This window comes from Anopheles marshallii, chromosome 2 (genome assembly GCF_943734725.1).
Source record: "Anopheles marshallii chromosome 2, idAnoMarsDA_429_01, whole genome shotgun sequence".
Classification (NCBI taxonomy): Eukaryota; Metazoa; Arthropoda; class Insecta; order Diptera; family Culicidae; genus Anopheles; species Anopheles marshallii.
In genome coordinates this window covers 30,475,647-30,494,187 of record NC_071326.1, presented here as the reverse complement: position 1 = coordinate 30,494,187, position 18,541 = coordinate 30,475,647, and the positions used below count along the sequence as shown (strand labels likewise).

Below are 18,541 nucleotides of genomic sequence, written 5' to 3'. Positions count from 1 at the left end.
TTAAATTGCTCCACGCATAAGATTGTCGTCAACTAAAAGCCAGTGACAAACAAATCATGGCAGTACTTGGCTTGAAACATTGATGTAACATTTCGGTAGATAAGTCTTTATCCGAACTAATAAGTAACGAGATTTTTTTTTGTTATTAGTCAAAATAGTTGACTAGTTATAACTGATAACTGCTTATAACTGGCCGGCATTCTGTTCAGCGAACTGTTTGTTGAGAACTGGAGGATACGTTGAAACCAATATTTTGTATTTCATCGTGTTGGTGCACAGTTCAGGTATCATTTATTCAACTCATTGTTTGGTTTGCACAGTATTTTGTAGTTAGTGAAGAATAAATACACCAAATTAATTTCTATTTATCCATTTTTACAATTAAAAAAATGCTTCACGCAGAACACTCCTCATTCTCGCTGCAAGCCCTAATATTGTTAACCACAATACTGTTTTAAAGATTTCTCGTTCATGGATTTTATTCTAGTGGCGTCATCTATGTGCCAGGATAAAGACTTATCGACCGATTGTACTTGATTCCATATGTCATCGAATCTTTCGTGTATCTATTGTCAGAATGGTTTGGATGAAACAGCCTGAACTTTTGAACCAAAACAAATCAAACCACTCGGTGGGGGAAACAGGAACATAAACGCACTGCTTCTAATTCCATCCGCACACCGTTACCACGACGACGGTGCTAGAATCTCGTACTTTGTACATCAGCGTCGGAATCTCACCCAGTTTAGTCATAGTTTTATTTTTTCACCGAGTTCTCATTCAATTAAACGTGTCGTCTGCGTCGGCATAAGGTGTGCTATAATTGGGTGCTAGTCATCCCAACAGTCTGGTGGGGAGCGACCACTAAAATTTTTATTCCGGGAAGCCGAACGTGTAGTGTCGGGTGGTTTATTTGTTTTTTTTTGCTACAACTTCAAGGGCCATGAAGAAAGGTCGCATCGGCTGACGCAACATTCGCAGTTCATTCCTTTGAAAGAGCAACCATTCGTCACGCTAGAACAGAGCTGGCAACCCGTGTGATTGGCGAGTAATTTTGCGTGGTCCTTCCCATTCGCCACAGTGTCCATTTGGTTTTGTGTGGCGAGCTGATAAGCAAGCAAAACTCGTCCCGCAGGTCCAGCAGAAAGATCGTTCCATCGTTTGGAAGGTATTGGTTATAATAATAATGATTTTGATAGTGTTTTTTTGCAGTTTTCTGTGAAAGTGTGCATAAAAAATTAACCGTGTGTAAAGTGTACATTCTCCTTTATTTTTATGTTGCACTTGAAAGGCTTTATGTCGTTCGCTTCGCCACGATTACCTCCGGAACGGAAAAGTGTCGCAGCACGTCAAATTACTAGCGAACCATGATGCAAAAAGGAGGAAAAAACATCCTTCCAGACAGTCAAACCAACACCATTCGTAATTTCTATTAACAATTCTAATCGCATGCGCATCACTTACCTGCAGTTGGCGGAAAAACAACAATTCCAAAAAGTTGTCATTTCAATCCACCTGTTGAGCATTATTCCCTTCCTGTTGCTGAATCGCCTCTAGCCAGATTTACCCATTATCGACGTTTCATACCACCGTTTGGTGTAGCTTCTTATCAGAAGCTTCCTACGGCATCAGTGCTTTCTAGAATGAACATACTTTGGGAATCGCTGGCAGGTTAGTCAGGAGAACCATGATCAACAGCCATTTCTGTCCATGTACACCATTGCATCAAAGCACCACTATAGTTGGCAATGAAAAGTATTGCAAAGCACTCTTTTTGTAGCATCTAGTAGACTGTTGTGTAGAGCTGCTCAAGGTTCGCGATAAGCATGCGAAAGAGAGGTGGTATTTATCACCGTTTTTTTTTCCTTAAATGAGGGCCACAGCTGAAACTGATTGTGTAAGTTAGAGCAATAATATTCTAGCTGAAACTGTTTTCCTGTACATATTTACCTATGTAGTAGTGCTAAGACAAAAATTGGGGAACAGACAAGTTTATATGCCCGCATTGCACCAAGATGAGATGATTACCAGCACACACCATTTAATTTGCTGTTCCACGAAACACTGTTCCACAAAGCTTGCAGCGATGATTTCAGCATATGCTTAAGCAGCTAATAGCATAATACTAATGCTAATACGCTACTAATAATGTGGTCTCTACTAATATTCTCGATTCTGGTTAATTCTTCTGGTTTGATTTTGAAATGTGTTCTACCTTGTCCAATAACTAGAAGGCTAAACCGTGTAGTTAATGAGAATAGGTGTAATGCGATGTGAAAATCTTTGATTTTGCTGCTATTAATAGTACTATAAGTTCAGTAATGGCTTTTAGTTGTTAGGTCATTAAAATAACAAATATAATTGATTCCATAATACTACCATTTGACACACCACCGTTGGCTAGGACATGTAAGGGATTGTTTCATTCGGACGCTAATTTTATATAAAAGTTTCTCATGAGTAATATGGAATTGATTTACTGGTCAACGTAGTATAATTGTATTTAAAAGTATTTAACTGATGAACTGATACCTGAAGGTTTGTAAAAGCTAACACACTAAAAAGAAGTGTTTTGCTAGACTGTATTGGTAATTTTTCTTTCAAGCTTTATCATACTCCAGTTAGCACAAAATGATTAACTCGAATATTTCTTCCCTTTTACAGAGACATCTGGCAGTATTTGGAACATGTTCTTCCCGGCGACTTCCTCCGAGACGGCAAATCGTGAATGGCGCCGAACATTCGAAGCGATTAAAGCTGGTCACGATGAGTCGTACGCAACGGTTGAACGTGCGATCAAGCTGGAAGAACACGAACGGCCCGATCTAGCACTGCAGATGTATAAGGACGGCATACGGCGCATTGATGAAACACTAGCCCTGCCGGTCGAAGTGCCCGACCTACAGGTACAGGGTCCACAAGCGGATGAAAGTTGGCAACAGGCGGTCGCCATGATACACAAGCTAAAGCGCACCAGAGGGGAAGTGTTGCAACGTATCGGACAGCTCGGTGGAAATGGGACGGAAGGTGGCGACAGTGGTTCTTCTGAAAACAGCACAGGACAGCGACCATGGACGTACACGGAACTAGCAATGGCATTGAAGGATATGTCCGAAGAAAGTACGGGTGAAACGAACGTGAGTCAGCTGGAACTGCTGTTCTCGTGTGACGGTGTCCATGTGTACTACATCGAACCGGATGGTGTCGTCAGCAGGACAATGGCCGACTCGACATTGAGAATCGTGCGTATCGAGGGTGATGAAAGCAGGCAGCTGCAGACAACCGTGTTTCTACAGGTGATCGAAACACGATCCGCTATACGTATCGAAAATGCCGAAGAACCGCTGGAACAGGTGGCGGAAGAAGCGACCAATGAGACACGCACACCTGTGGAAGAAATGCCGATGGAAGTCGCACCAGAGCAGGAGCAGGACCCTGATGCAGAGCAACCCGGTTTTCTTATCTACCCACTGATTCCGGGTGTGTCACCGTGCTATCGGACGGAATATGGTGCGTTTATACTTCCCGATTTAGCCGCCGCCAGTGTACAAGGTCGTGCGATTGGTCTCGTAGTACCGTCCGGGGCGGATGAGGTGGTGTTGGAGATACTAGTTGCCTTTCTGCATGGGATTGTCGCTCAGCCGACATCGACGGGCGCACGCGTCAGCAAACGTTCCCTGCTGCCCGACTCGACCACCGTTTCGGCCGGTATCATTAAGGGTGCGTTCTACCTTTCCCAGGGATTGGTACGTGGTGCCGAACGGACCGGTCAGCTGATCGCAACCAGCACACCGTACGTCATTTCGAAGCTGGGTCAGAAACAAAACTCCACAGCGCAAGATTCAACGGAGGCCGCTACCGTACAAGTGCCGAAAAATGTTCGCACTGGCATTGAAATTGCGAAGACTGTCACTGGTACGGCGGCTGGTGTGACGAGCTATGTTGCAGGGAAGGTCGGTTCGGCAACGATGGCACTGGGACGTTTTCTGGCACCGCACATCCAACGGCACGGCAGTGCCCTGCTGGCATACGGCACCGGTATGAGCGAACAGGACGCCTCGCAGCGTATGAATGGTGCGCTTACGATTTGTGCCGGGGCCGTCGAAGGGTTCGGTACCGTGTACGAAGGTCTCGAACGTTCGGCATCAATACTGGGCCAAAGTTTGAGCGCCAGTACGGTGCAGATAGTGGAGCATCGGTACGGTACGGAAGCGAGTCAGTTCGTCGGTAGCTCGCTTGACACGGTCGGGAACGTGATTAACGTGACGCAAAACATGAACTACATCACACCGAAGGGGTTAGCCAAGCGGACGGCAAAGAATGCTGGGAAAGCGCTCGTAGCCGGCTATAGACCACCCGTACCGGAAGTCGACGGTGGAGCCGCATCTACCTCTGGTAGTGCAACAGCTCTTGAAGCTTCGCGCGAGCAACGTTTCGTTCCTGCGGCCGTACTTTATCCCGATTTGGAAGGATTGGCTAAGGAAGTGCGTCAGAAAGAAGGATTTGCTTAAAGAGATGGGTATCAGATCAGACGGTTCAAAAAGGAAATAAGAGAAAAGATGTAAATTGAAATAGCTAAGGAATACGTGGAAGATGTTAATTCTCAACTTTTATCCAAATGTCCATGAAGGGAACATTACCCGTCTATTGGGATTTAGTAGGAGAGTGCGTGTATGAGTGTATGGCAGATATCTGATAGAGTATAAGAATGTTAAGCATTTACATTAAGAATCTCATAAACCAGAGGTGATCATACAGTTGTTGTAGAAGGTTACAGTTGCTTTTTACATATGTGACACGCTTATATTCAATAGGGGGATTAAAAGGAATACGTTTAATATGTTGTTGTGTATGTGTAAGTAGATTAGATCGATCACCATCCGTGCAGGGACCATAGCTTCATCTTCCGAATATCCTCTCATAAATCTAGAAATTCAAGAATCTTATTTTAAATGAATCTCAACTCAACTCACTCAGATTTCAAATAATATTCCACAGTGACATAAGCTAGCACAAGCGAAAAGAAACAATAGTTCGTAACGGCAGGACGAAAATGTTAATGCTGAAAACAGTTTGGTTTAAATGGAAGTAAAAGTCTGAAATAGATAAAGATTATACGGAATGGTACAATAAAGACACATGTTATTCTATCATTAAAGGGAAAAGGCACAGTTTAGATGTTTGAAAGTTCATTTGAAGGAAGTTTTTTTTAATTTCATATATGACGGGCTGGCTGTATTGTTAAATAGAGTAATATGTAGAGAAATGAAATAAAATTTCCGAACAAGACGTAAATTAAACCCTTTCCAAGTCATTTAGATCTCATTTCCCGGTGAACTGATAACAACAGCGACATCTAGACTTATTAAGAAGAACTATGTCATCATATTTGCAATATTTCACTTGCATTGAAATAATTCAAACGCATGTGTTGAAAACCATTGCAATATTTCAATCGTACTAAATTTGTTGATTTGTTGTAATAAATAATAGAAGTTGCTTAAAAAATTATCCCCTATTGTTGTGCTTTTGCATTTATGACGATATTAATATATGATATTAGAAATGTAAAACAATGTACGTAAAAAGGTTTACTGGTATGAAGCAGTTCTGCTCCTTAAACTCTATCGGATACAGCTTGAGTGAGTTGGCGCAAGTGCTCCAACCACTCGTGCGAAGAATTCAATTTCAATTTAGGTATCCCTTTTGGGTTAGCAAAATTCAAATATGAATATATTTCTTTCAAAACAAACGATTTAATATCGTTATCCTTATATCATATTCGGACAGCTTTCAGTTCTCAGTTGAAGAAAACCGCATAACGCTTGGTACGAATGACCGGATACAAAATTGAGTGAATTTTTATTTAAACGTTATATTTAAACATACAATTTGATACACAGCAAAGTTTGGTTTTTCATCGTTTACATTGATAAAATGGCGAGACAGCAATGGTACTGCACAGCATGGGGTAATATTTTACATTCCAGATAAAGTAGAATGTGCACACAGTTATGCTTAGACGTTAGTTACGACATTTGAACATTTGAGTTGGTAGCTTAGTTTAACGTTAATGTTACTATAGTGTTAGATAAAAGTCATCTTCTTACATATAAAAACATACTTATCCAAAGTGAAAAATACTATACGGTTGTAACAAACTGTTTTGTTGGCAATCCAACCGTTTAACAAACCAACCAACAGTAGGAAGTTTCATTGTACAGAGCTTGGAGATGTTTCGTTTCGGAGGATTATGCCTGTTTGGATATTTACATTGTCCGGCTGCGCTACGCGCACCGCTACACGTGAATCTTTTAAACACACGCATCGATTTCTGAGTGTGTGTGCGTTTGTGTTAAATTAATATCTACCTTCCCTTCCATCCTTCCATGGTGCAAATTAGTGGAGTCCAATTCCACATCCAGCATGCCCACCGTACCGTGAGCTGCCGCGCGGTTGCTTCATCGGAACGGAACTTCATCTCTTCACTGACGTCAGCTTGCGCACCACCGCGCGTATTGTGGCAACGCAATGATGAGCGCGAGCTAATGATCTGTGGCACCATAAAATGCGCCATTGCGCCACAGCAGGTTGTCGCGGAAATACAAGCGGGAATGTCCAATCGTTCCCGTCCGAAGACAAAATCTTGGACGCCTGTTTACCGCACGCAAACGCCTCACCTGTCAGGGACCCTCCGCCCGGCAACAGTGAGGATGTTTTACACATCATTTAGCACCAGGGTTTGGTGCGTTCGAACCAGCAGCCGCCAGCAGGGATTAATGGCCGTCAGTTGTTCTCTGCATCGATAGGCAAATCACTTTTTCGGTTCGGGGCCATTTCCGCGAACGCGTTCGCCAATGGTTCGCAGTTCTACCCGCCAACGGGGAACCATACACTAATCATCACAAGCGCAGGAACTTCATCTTGTCTCGATTATCTTGTTAGTTGCTTAGTGCCTGCTGGACAGCAGAGGACAGTGGAAACTTTACTGCTTAATAGCCTTATAATTAGAACCCATCGATCTGCTGCACGGAACCGGCACGATGGCGACGCACTAAATCAAACGTTAGCCGTGCCGTCAAACGTCCCGGGCAGCGTGTTTTTTGGGTGGATGGGACCGTGCTGATTAGAAATCCGCCCGTCCGGCATTAGGTGCGGGGGCCGTTATCACTTCCCATTGTGGACGAAACCCCAAAAACAATGTCATTACATGCTCCCAGTGGGCGGTCGAGGAGCACATAATGAAATCGGGTGAGTCACGGGTCACGCCACCCATCCGCGACGGCTGCCACCGAGTGGATGCCAGGCGCAGATACGCCGGCAGCCGCGTGACCGCAAGCGGTGGCAGTTCCCGTGCGACCACACGCATTGTTTGTTTCGCTACCTTGTAATGCGAGCTCGTTGACCACCTTCAGCGACGATGCGTTCCGTTTGCCTAGAGACAGACCGGTGTGCTCCGTACACCCCGCAACTGTTTGACGCAATCAATCGCCGCTCGGTTGGCCACTGAAATCAATCAGCCAGCAGCGTTGGCCGATTTAGCGTTTGAACGCACATAAACACCGGGGGGATGCTGGCCGGCGCTGGCGGAACGGAATGGACGGATTGGTTTGGATAGCGACAGTCCACGAACACCGCCGGTACCGCACACCGGACATTCGCATCCGAAGAACCCAGGGGGGGCTGATAGCTGGGATCTTCGAAGACTGGCCTGGTGTTTCGTGGAGTGTTCGGGGGGAGGTATCGGCCAGGAAAAAAAACCCGTCCATTTTCTTCAGCAGCGCGCACGGTCCGGAATGATGGCAAAGGTTTGCGTTCTTCTTCCCTTCATCGGGCGGCCATCACTATCGGGCACCAGAGCATTTTTGTAGTGGTACGATGCTGGCAGGAGGCAATTCTAGCCGTGCCGCGCGAGATACTTTAGAACCGTGGGTGTAGTGTGTATTTATCCTAGCCGCTAGTTGTGTTGTGATTACAATTTACCAAACAATTAAAAAAAACACAACAACACAGAACAGAAGAAATTAATATTTACAGTCTCTATGGTCTCTTCTCGTACTCTCTCTCGCTCTCTCCTGCTCCTGCTGTGGTTTAGAAAAAGTTGAAACTCTCCCGTGCGGCGGAAGACGGAGGCGGGCACCGCGCCGCTCAGACGCTCGCGATTTCGATGTACTTCTCCACCATAAATCTGCTCTCGTCGACGGCCGCCGGCTCCTCGGCTCATAACGCGTCCGCGTTCGACGTGCCGTTGCCGGTGGTGCGCGTCGTTTTCGTCTGTGCGGCAGGCGGGATGTTCGGTGGCGGTGGCTTACCGCACCACACGACCTGCAAATGTGTGTGTATGTTTGGGTGTAAAGGAAACGTTTTTTTTTTCTCCGTTAGTAACCATCGTGAAAAGTACGCAAAGTTGTTGTTTATTGCCCGTGGTGTGGTGCCCATGATGTTATATTGGCCATAAATCACGCCCTGGGAACCACGTTTCGGGGTGGGGTGGGATGGTGTGAGTGAAGCAGTTGACTACCGCTGCAAACCCTTATGAGGTTGGTAAGTTTTCGGAACACATTTACAGCACGTTTACCGAAACGCGGCGCAAGCGATCGAGACGATCATTATCCTAGCAGTGGGACAGTGGCACAGAGGCAGTGTGATGCACTGCAACAAACGCGATAAATCATGCCCGACAATTGACGAACTCCACATGGCCAAACCGGGGGGGTGGGAGCCCGTGTTCGGGTGGTACGTACCTTGCGGAACGCTTTCCGGAAGTTGTCCGACAGGAAGGCGTACAGTACCGGGTTGATGCAGGAGTTGGTGTAGGCCAGCACGTGCGACACGATCTGAAAGATGATGCTGGCGTGGGTCAGATCGTACAGCTTCAGCGACTTCAGTAGCAGGATCACCTGGAAAGCACCGTGTGCTTTGTTATTGCTGTTTTTACTCCTCAATTAGTGCTGCATTTACAAATGGCAAACTCCCAACTCACCTGTATGGGGCACCAGCAGAAGGCGAATACCAGCACGACAACGACGACCATCCGCGTTACACGCTTCTTGCCCCGTCTGTACGGAAAACACAACAGAAAAAGCAGCGCATTAAACGTTGGTTGGTGTTGGGCAACGGTGATAACACAAACGGGAAACTCCGGTGGGCGGGGGTGGTAATATGCGTCAAGGTATGTTTTCACATCGATCAAAAACCACGTCGGACGGAGTCGTTCGTGTAGCAGTGGCTTCATTACGGTGACGGTGTTCGGTAGGCATCCCGGTCCCTTTTTCCCGGACCGTCGGCATGACAATGGTTGTGCAAAGTGATTAAGTCAACACGAATGCTTTACACCGCCGTTGGGACATCTTGCCGAGCAGAAGCATACACTAGTGGGCATAATATTGGGTGTATCAAAGAATAAGATTCTAATTTAAATTCGGGGAAAAAACACGATCAATCTCCCGACATCGAGTGCTCTTCGCACAACGAGTGGATGGAATGAAAATACCCCTTTCAACGAGCAAAATCTCACACAACGAGCCAGTTCCTGGAACTTTTGTTGTTGTTGTTGTTGTTGTTATTGCTCAGTTTGAAAGTCGTTTCAAACATTGAAAAAACCTTTCGTTTGATGTGGAATGTTTAGAAGCTGCTCAAATTGATGCTATTAGAAGGCCAATCGTTAATATAATTGCTTGAGGATTGAGAATTGAAGGGCTTCTAACGTGCTCCGTTAGAAGAAGAACCTTCTCGTGTAACAAACGTAGAATTTGGTGGGGAGTTCCTAAGCTCTAAGAAAAAAAAAATGCAGCAATAGACAAAACCTCGACTTCATCTTTCTGACGATACAGTGGCTCTACGAGCGAAAGACGTGTATTAGATTTTATTTCTAATTTCTAAATCTAAATCTCATTTATAAAACTGACTCTAACCCAACATTAAACATTTGACCATGGTCTCCAATATAAAAGATTGACCATGGTACCATCACGAAAAAATATCCTGTTTGATATTTGAATAGCTGTTTGACAGCAGCGCCATGAGGAAAAGAGTTCAACCCCTGTATGTAAACGGGTTGCAAGAATACTAGGAAAAGAAGGTTTTTTTTTAACTAAGCAACAGTTGTAATCGAATTATTGTGGCGATGGGGGTTGAGAAAAGTACAGTGAAGTAACCAGCGGAAGGAGTTTGGATATCTTAAATATCTTTATCTTATCACTTTATAACTTTATCAATCTGACACTATGAAAAAAAAAACAAACGATTCAACGCTTGGAAAAAGCATTTACATTCGGTTGTGGAGCGGATTATTTCACTGTTCCCAGAAACCAACATTCTTTGCACTGTATTTTGCGCCACCGTTTCTTTGCCGCACCCTTTTAGAAGAGCGAACAACAAAAAAAAAACACCGTCTTGCTCTGGGGGGATCAGATGTTAGAGAGTGATATCGGGATGGCTGATGGAATCGGCTGATGACACTGAGCGATTGGCGTAAACCGAACCACATTGACCTAGATCAATTATTGTGCATTTGTGTGGTCTGGCAGTTCTTTTTTTTCTACACAGCTTCTAGCTTGTTATGCAACTGCGGTGTGTTCGAACGGTCCAGCCCAGACCAGACGTGGGTAGTTAGTTTCAGCCGAACAGTGTTGGACACACCGTACAAACATCCAGTGGCCGTGTGGTTAGGGATGAGATTTTATAGAACCATTCGTTTGACAAGTCGGCAATGTTTCGTTAGGCAATGTTTAAATAATTGCTGCATCGAGTACGCTGTGGTACACTGAATTTTGTTCCGAAGCAGCACTTCCCATCTCGGGCGTAAAAATAGGTCGAAAGCATCGGTTTCGGCTTTTCCAGCCAACTGGTCGACCCCCGAAGGGTCATCCGAGCCACATTCGCCCCGGTTTGAAAATAGTTTAGTACTGTGGCTTGTGGTAGTGATAGTTTTACCCGCAAGGCACATATCCAATTGTGTGAAGAGCCCACTCGACGGTGCGAACACGCCCGAACCCACGGTGGTCCATGTTTGATCAGAATTTATTACTGTTTCAAATTGTGCCTGGTGGCCATCCTATCGCCACTCACACACACCTCTTTACGGTTCGATATCACTTTCAATTCTGGTTCAGATTTCTCTTGGGTGCAAAATTGGCCCAAAGCCAAACAGCCGGACGAGAAGCCTGCTTGTGCGGTAGCAGCAGCAGGCGAGAACATTTCAGTATGTCCGGCTGTATGCTGTTCGCACTTCGTAAATACACACACACACACACAACAGGTGACCCGGTACGAACCGGCACATCACTTTCCATGGGTCAGTGGCAGGACTGGGGCTTGGAAATAAATTAGTTTATGACAGAGACAGAGACGACGCGGACACGGAGGGGCTCTCCGGTACACGTGTACGTGATTTGAACGCTAGCTGAGTTTCCTTCAAAACTGGCCGGTATGAAAACAAAGGGAACTGTGGCTGTGGAAAAATAAAATTTGGAATGCGAAAAAATACGAAACGGAACACACACACGTATACTTCACACGTTGAAGCTGAAACATCACTTCCGACCGATGCGTTCCAACAAATGGAGGCGCCTGGTTGTTTGAATGGGACGCAACGATCGTTGCAAGAGTTGCGTTTCGTGCGCTTGCTAATGGAAACTAACAATAAAAAAAACATCCTATTGCATAGCGATCGGAGATCAAAATGAGTGTTGCTCGGTGGACAACATTGCCATTACCAAGAGTTCGATTACGCTTTTTGGCGCACAATGCCGGCGAGAGGACCATTTGTTGTTTCTCAAAACATGCGGAACGTCTGCACTATCTTTAGCAGCACCGTTCGTACCATCACCATCGAATGTTTTCCGTTAACATCGTGCTATCTATAAATTGAATTAATTTTTCCAACCCCCTGCACGGTTGATTGAATGGTGCGCAGCACTCGCAGCACGGTCATGCCAATTAGTTACAATAATGGCATGCGCCTTGCAGCAGCTTGTGCTTTTATTTTCACCCATCAGTCTAGCGCTGAACGCAGGAGGGGAGGGGGGAGGCCACCTTCTTAGGTTGGTTGTGATTTTTCCGTGCTTTTGCCGGCTTGCTGTACACTTTTCCGCGCCTTGTTACAACGAATGTGTAACCGCAGCAATTGGCTCGATAATCAATGTAATGTAATCAGGAAGCACCATAGGTCGCTGATGGACAGATATTGGTTTGGTTTGGAAAAAATGATTTGACAAATTCGTACACAAATTCGTTAAAGGAAGACCATGGTACGTAATTTGATTGCTCAAAATAAAAATATGATTTGGTTTTGCGTCACATTTCTTGTCCTTGAACCGTTAAACATCAAACAAAATACGCTAAATTAACGTTATAAACTACAAGAAAATTGGGAAATGTTTAGTGATTTTTCATTAAATTTTACTACTAAAATACATTTCAAATCACGCAGCCAAATCGATCGATTGTGCCCCAGCAACTAGACAAGATAAAACATTAACGAAGATAGAACTGGGATTCGAACCCATCAACAATTAGGGACAAAACAACAATTGTATGTTTAAAAATAGTTAAATATGAAAATAAACTTAACTAACTAACCGAAAGAATAATTTTTCATAAAAGTTCTCTGTCACCTAGTGAAGAACACAGCATTGATTCGCATTGCGATGCTTTTTGCAACGTTAACAGCTAATGTTTGTTCTGGTGAAGCACTTCGCATTCACCAGCAATGGTCAATCAGTAGTTACTATTCTCTCTTCTTCTATCGGAAGAAAGACCAGAATGCCAAGTGCTGGTGCTGTTCTGGCCACCCGACATCGCCGCAATGTGCAGCAGAATTTAATGATAAAGAACGAGGTCAAATAGTCATCTTATTGATCTCGATGGAAGTTGAAGCAGTCGGCTAAATAGTGAGGAAGTACCTGCACTAGATGGGCTTGGCTATGTTGCAGTCTCAAGCCGCAATCCAGCCGCTCGTGACGATCAGATGCGATTGACAATTTTGTTTTGGGACAAAGTTTAAAAAGAGGATTTAATCCATTAGTTTGGAGGCCAACATGAAGAGTCCGTTCCAAACGCAAACGTTTGGGATGGGCTTTGATATGGTTCTGCTCAGCATATAGCCGATCGATGCATTTTTCCTGATGATTTATTAACAAAAATCAAAGTCACAGGCTTCAGAAAGAACTATAAGAAACCAGCAAATGTTAGCTTCCCCGCCGCGAAGAAGATTGTACAGCCATAATGAACCATTGCTAGGGTTGATGCGTAGTTTTAATGAGTATTATGGACACTTCGACTTCTGCTCTTCTGTGCAAAGTTTTAAAAGCAAACTAAAGCTCCTTTACTTTAGGGTTGGATATGTTTGGATAGGTTTAAGGACCATGTTCAGGCCCAACCATCAGCCATACAACAAAAATTAAATAAATTTAATTACATTCAATTGTCCGTCATGGTGATTTTTCATCCCTCTTCAAAACCAGTCCATGCAAACAATAACATTGCAAACGTTATTAAAAACATTTAGTATACTTCCAAATCATTTCAAATCTAGAATCTTGACACAGAAGAATTTGACTTTCTATTTGTCTGTCAATCAACTACAATAATTAATAATAGTGAAATTGAATTATTACTTAGCAAATAGTAAGTTAAAGTTAAAGTGAAAGTTAATAAAATTAAAGTAAATAGTTAAATGATCGGTCTGCAAAGTATTTTTTTCAGAATGGAAGGATGAATGAAACACAAGCTTAAACTTCAGTTTGCCATATGCAGCAAGAACTGTAAGCAGTACATCATGGGACATAAAATTGTGCCCATGATAGTTTAACAGCAAGAGCTACTCTACTTAACCTCGACCGACCGTTATGCTTCACATCAAACATGAACACGAAGCATCTTGGTAATTTAATGTTTTTTTTCGTGTCTCACCCACTCGTACACCAAAAAGCAACTGAAACCACTCTAATGAAGACTCATAAACATCCACTTCGGTTGAACTTCATTGCAGCCGACCGTCCCGAGCCCGAGTTCTGCCCCAAATGCCGTTGGTACCGTGGTACACGGCTTATAACTTTTTGATGGCACGTAAATCAAATTGGTGCACCTAAATACACACTTCCCAGGGTCGGTAATGTGTTCTAGGTCGAAGAAAACCGACTCTGGGAAGTTGCTTGGTTGCTTCCGTTGATGCACAGTTTCCGAGAGCGGACACCGATAAGCGACGAGCGAATGGGAGGACGGCACAATAAAAGCATGTTGAAAAATTGCAAATTAAACGTTTAAATATTTAAACAGATGATGGCAACGCTATTACTGGTTACTTCGGTGTATCGTGTCCCGGACATATTGAGCATTTGCCTGGCACCGAGCGCTGATAGAAGTAAGTAAATGTATGTTGATCCATCAAGGCGCTGTATCACTCGGCGGACCTCGATCACAACACCGCTGGTAATGCCGTGCAGAGAGCTGAAAATTGAATAACACCCAAATTGGTTGATCAACCAAGCGACGAGTGCTAATTATGCTACAGGTTCCACTGTTTACTGCGCTGAGGAACCCGACAACACCGGTTGGCGGTTGGATTGGTGCGAAAGAGGATGGGAGCATGTTGACAGTCACATTAAATAGGGCTTGGCCGGTGGCTTGCTGACGTTTGCAGCATGTCGGCAGCAGGAGCATTGTGATGATTTCCCAGCATTACCGGGTTAGTCTCGTGGGAAGACAATCATAATGGTTGGCTTGCTTCAAACGATACGGCTTTCAAAACAAAGATAAAAAAAACACACACAGACCCATACAAAACACTATACATACCTGGATTCGGCTGATGCGCGACCTCCGGGGGCACCCTTCCACAGGCGTGCCAGCATCCCCATGTACAGGAACGATATTAGTGACAGTGGTACCACGTACGATGACAGGAAAAATGACACCTGGCGGGTGGCAGAAAGTGGTGCCAAAGGAAGAGAAAACGAGACATGAAAACAAACTACCACAAAAACACGTTCGGGGACGATGCGTACGCGTCCGAGTAGATGGCAGCTGAAGTGATTACACCGGACGGGTGGATTTGACACGAGCAAATACAGGTCCTCGATCCCTCGAGGTGGTAATGTGATGAGCAAGGTGAAATACCACCCAGCACGGTAAGCTAGCATCTATGCATTGGAAACCGGCACCGGTTCCCGAATGTGTGACGAATATTGCGAATGAAGCTAATGATTGAATATTCCCCGTAATGCAGAATGGCACCAATGTACCTTTGTGTGTTGTGTATCACCAATACTACATTGTGTAGGAAGATGGCTCTTGTAAATGAGTGTGATATTTTGTCACCGTGATCAATCTTGATGTGACTGCTACTATAGCTTAGCTAGTTCCCGGTTTGTCATATAGTTAGAAAGTCAATCCGTCCCATTGCTGGAAATATATTACTCAGGAAATTGACTTCATGCTGTGATGTGAGCTGTGAGCATTTATGTTGATTGCATGCAGCAAAAGTTTCGTGAAATAATGAACCGTATCCAGCAAGCCGGATTGTACTGTATTGGGTGTGTACATAAGTTCTCTGCTAGGCTTTCTCAACTTTCTGAATGTTTAATGATTCCTGCACAAATCTCCCACAAATGACTCGTGACTCTTGAGTCCAAAAGGGTAATCGAATAAATTTGTGATTGTTTCGATTAAAATGATGCTCATTTCGTTAAAAGCATTTTCCATTAATCATAACAAGTAGTAGTCGAATAGTAGGACTCTAAGGCGAGTGAGAATCGAATTTTGTATCAACCGTTTTCCAATTTTTTTGTTTTAAAGTAGCAACCTTAGGCTGAACATTTGCCTGAAAGAAAGCTACTGATTCTTGTCTAGGACACTTTTTCTTCAATGTGAGCTTCAGACGAATTGGCTAGGTTTGATACCCAGCAATGGTTGCAACTGCACAGTGCAACAGTGTGCAAGCAGTATGGTCTGGACGGAATTTTTTAAAGATGTTACACTATTATTTAAACGGATGGCAATGTTGAATAAACTTAAAGTATGCATAAAGACAAATTTATATAGGGATTTTCTCTACCCATATTTGAAAAGAATTATTTTCCAAACCACATTTTCAAAAACCACATCTTTTCAAATGTATGGCTTGTGACTTAACATCGACACCAAGTGTGCTATCTGTGAACACCGTTTAATAAGACAATGTTTTGTAAGGTTTTGAAACGAAGGGATATGTATTAAAGTTGTAAGGTTCGTTAGAACAAAAAAACGATTTTATATCGGCTACTTTTAGAATAAATAAATCATTGATTTATTATCCTCATTTTCATAAATGAAGCTTCCAATTTTCATAAATAAAGATGAAATAATTAATGTTCGGAAATTTAATTTAACATGATATTCCGACTACGTATGATATGTTTGTTTCGTGTTTTAAAAACTTTTCTAAAAAACTGAAATTAGACATCTTATATTTTTGGAAACAGTTATTGCCCCAATTTGTTCCCACCGCTTGGGCCCCCGAAATGAATAAATCCGCTTCTGATTATGGCCATTACTCAACATGACTCATTCCCATTGTAAAAGTAAGCTTTCTGGAGTAATCCGTAATTTTCTTTTTGTTAAAGAACAGAAGAAACGTTTTCGGCAGTATGACACACGACTGGCACGTGGCATAAAGAGTTTTAAAAACCTTAGAAACTTTTTGATACACCCACTAATCATCGCTGATACAATATGCGAACCGTAAAGCCAATTCACTCTCTGGGATTATAGAGAACATCAAGATCAAGCTAGCTTTTGTATCCATGCCCAGCGTGTGACTTCTGACCAAACTGAGTGGTGCATTGTGGACACCTGCGGCTACCGTTTTGAAGGTGTGTCGTCCCAAGAAACACTTTGCCATTGATTTGATTTAATACGATTTCAAGCCGCAGTGAGTGCTACAGTGAAGTCGCAATCTTTAGAAGTTAAGTACCTGTCGTGAATACATTTGCTGTTACTACGTAAGTCAGAACGAAGTTGTCGGCAGTAAACTGGATAAAAGAGTACAAAATGTTGCACTGTAAAGGTTCACCTACAGTATGTTTCCCTTTGAACAATTTCTTTCCAAGCATCATGGCTGTTTTCAGATGATGAATTAATGATAAATACGATAACCACTTCTAGTCGATGAAAGAACGTGACATGATTGTGGGCCCTTTCGTTCCTGCATCGAACTATAAATCGGTGTTTTGACATTTTGAAAAGCTCCATCCGATACAAAGTCGTTTGGGTAATAAAAGCCAGATCATTTTATCTCACTCCTTTGAAAACATCAAACAATTGCCATTGCGAGGTTGGAAAATTCACACAGAAGTTTAGTCACCTGCAGCAAATTTTCGCTTTCCAACCTACACGTTTGACGAACGGGAACGTTTGGGTTGCAAAGCATAAGCATAATTGAATGGCAGCAGTGCCTTCAAAGCGTAAAGTTGAGTGGCTTTGCTCGGGGCAGTTGCCAAGAAGACGGTTCCGGGCTGTGTTTCGCCGTGGTCGATGTTTATTCGCCTGTAGCTTAAAGTGTAATCATAATTTCTCAGTAATCGACCGTAAGCGGATCGAGATCGAAATAAGTTTAACGCAGGCGTAACGTTTGCTGTGCAGCAATTCGTTTGATTTCTGGAACCCGGTTTGGTAGAACTCTCACTCGTTTGAAGAGCATTTCTAGTTAATCGTGTTGTGCGGGTTTAATGTTTAATGTTTTGTGTGGTTTGGGAGTGTTGCATTTAAATGTTTAATTCACGCGAAAGCACCGTACCCGCTTGAAAAAGGATTCATAGCATTAAGGACGAAACGATCATTTTTATATGCATAGCAATATAGACTACACCACACATCCTTTTGGATGTTTTGCACAAAATCAATACACAATAAGTGCTCTCTCACATACGAAGGCACGTTATCGGTATGAAATAATATTTTTCCCTCCCTAGTGTAGATAGAAATGGTTTTTACCACCTTCGTTGAATGGAAGTAATCGCACACCGCATAATACAGTCACATTTGATCGGTTCCATATGCACGGTACATGCACGGGCAGCAATTTAGTGCGGCGTGCTAAAGGTGCTACACCGTTTCAGTCGCCGGCAGAAATGTGAAACTCGATTTGATGGTGCTTAGTGTTCAAACACCGATCGCACCCATGACTTGGGTGACAGGTCCGACCGTTCGACTAACTGTGTCTGAAAATGAAAAGATTGTTCTGCCAATTACATGTGATTTAATGATATACTTTTATAGAATTATTTTACATCCTGTATGGATGATGTTAATGCATTGCTTTGGCGAACAAAACACCGATCAAAACAGACGGTTCGATTCCGTACCAATTTCCCAGGTCTGAACCAGAAACTGCACCAAGTGGATGCTATTGTTTTGATGTTACACTGTGAGAAACGATAAAAAAACAACGCACGGTTATAAAACCAAGGTACTAAAACATTTCAAAAATAACGATCAAAAGAACACGAAAACCTCGAAACCACCAGGTGTTGAATGCGGTTTTATGTTTCAATAATAATGC

At 43.4% G+C, this 18,541-nt stretch overlaps 2 protein-coding genes across 2 annotated transcripts in view; one reads left to right on the top strand and one right to left on the bottom strand.

The window, feature by feature from the left end:
- Positions 1-1,643: 1,643 nt before the first annotated feature.
- Positions 1,644-4,511, top strand: LOC128708355 (protein spartin). Its single transcript, XM_053803330.1, has 2 exons — positions 1,644-1,671; positions 2,665-4,511. Exons 1-2 carry the CDS (start codon positions 1,644-1,646, stop codon positions 4,509-4,511), a joined length of 1,875 nt encoding a protein of 624 aa, XP_053659305.1.
- A 3,709-nt stretch (positions 4,512-8,220) lies between these two features.
- The window catches only part of LOC128708456 (allatostatin-A receptor), a 30,451-nt gene continuing 20,130 nt past the window's right edge, over positions 8,221-18,541 (bottom strand). Inside the window, exons 5-8 of the mRNA XM_053803435.1 lie at positions 14,800-14,918; positions 8,984-9,059; positions 8,745-8,900; positions 8,221-8,325 (exon numbers count right to left, since the gene is read on the bottom strand). Coding sequence (XP_053659410.1) covers positions 8,221-8,325; positions 8,745-8,900; positions 8,984-9,059; positions 14,800-14,918 — 456 coding nt within the window. The remainder of the gene's footprint in view (positions 8,326-8,744; positions 8,901-8,983; positions 9,060-14,799; positions 14,919-18,541) is intronic.

What these genes read in the sequence shown, in the direction of transcription:
- LOC128708355 (XM_053803330.1), top strand. Translation starts at nt 1,644, where the DNA reads ATGAACATACTTTGGGAATCGCTGGCAG. An exon ending in ACTTTGGGAATCGCTGGCAG is followed by an intron (nt 1,672 to 2,664) that starts GTTAGTCAGGAG and finishes TCCCTTTTACAG; the next exon opens with AGACATCTGGCAGTATTTGG.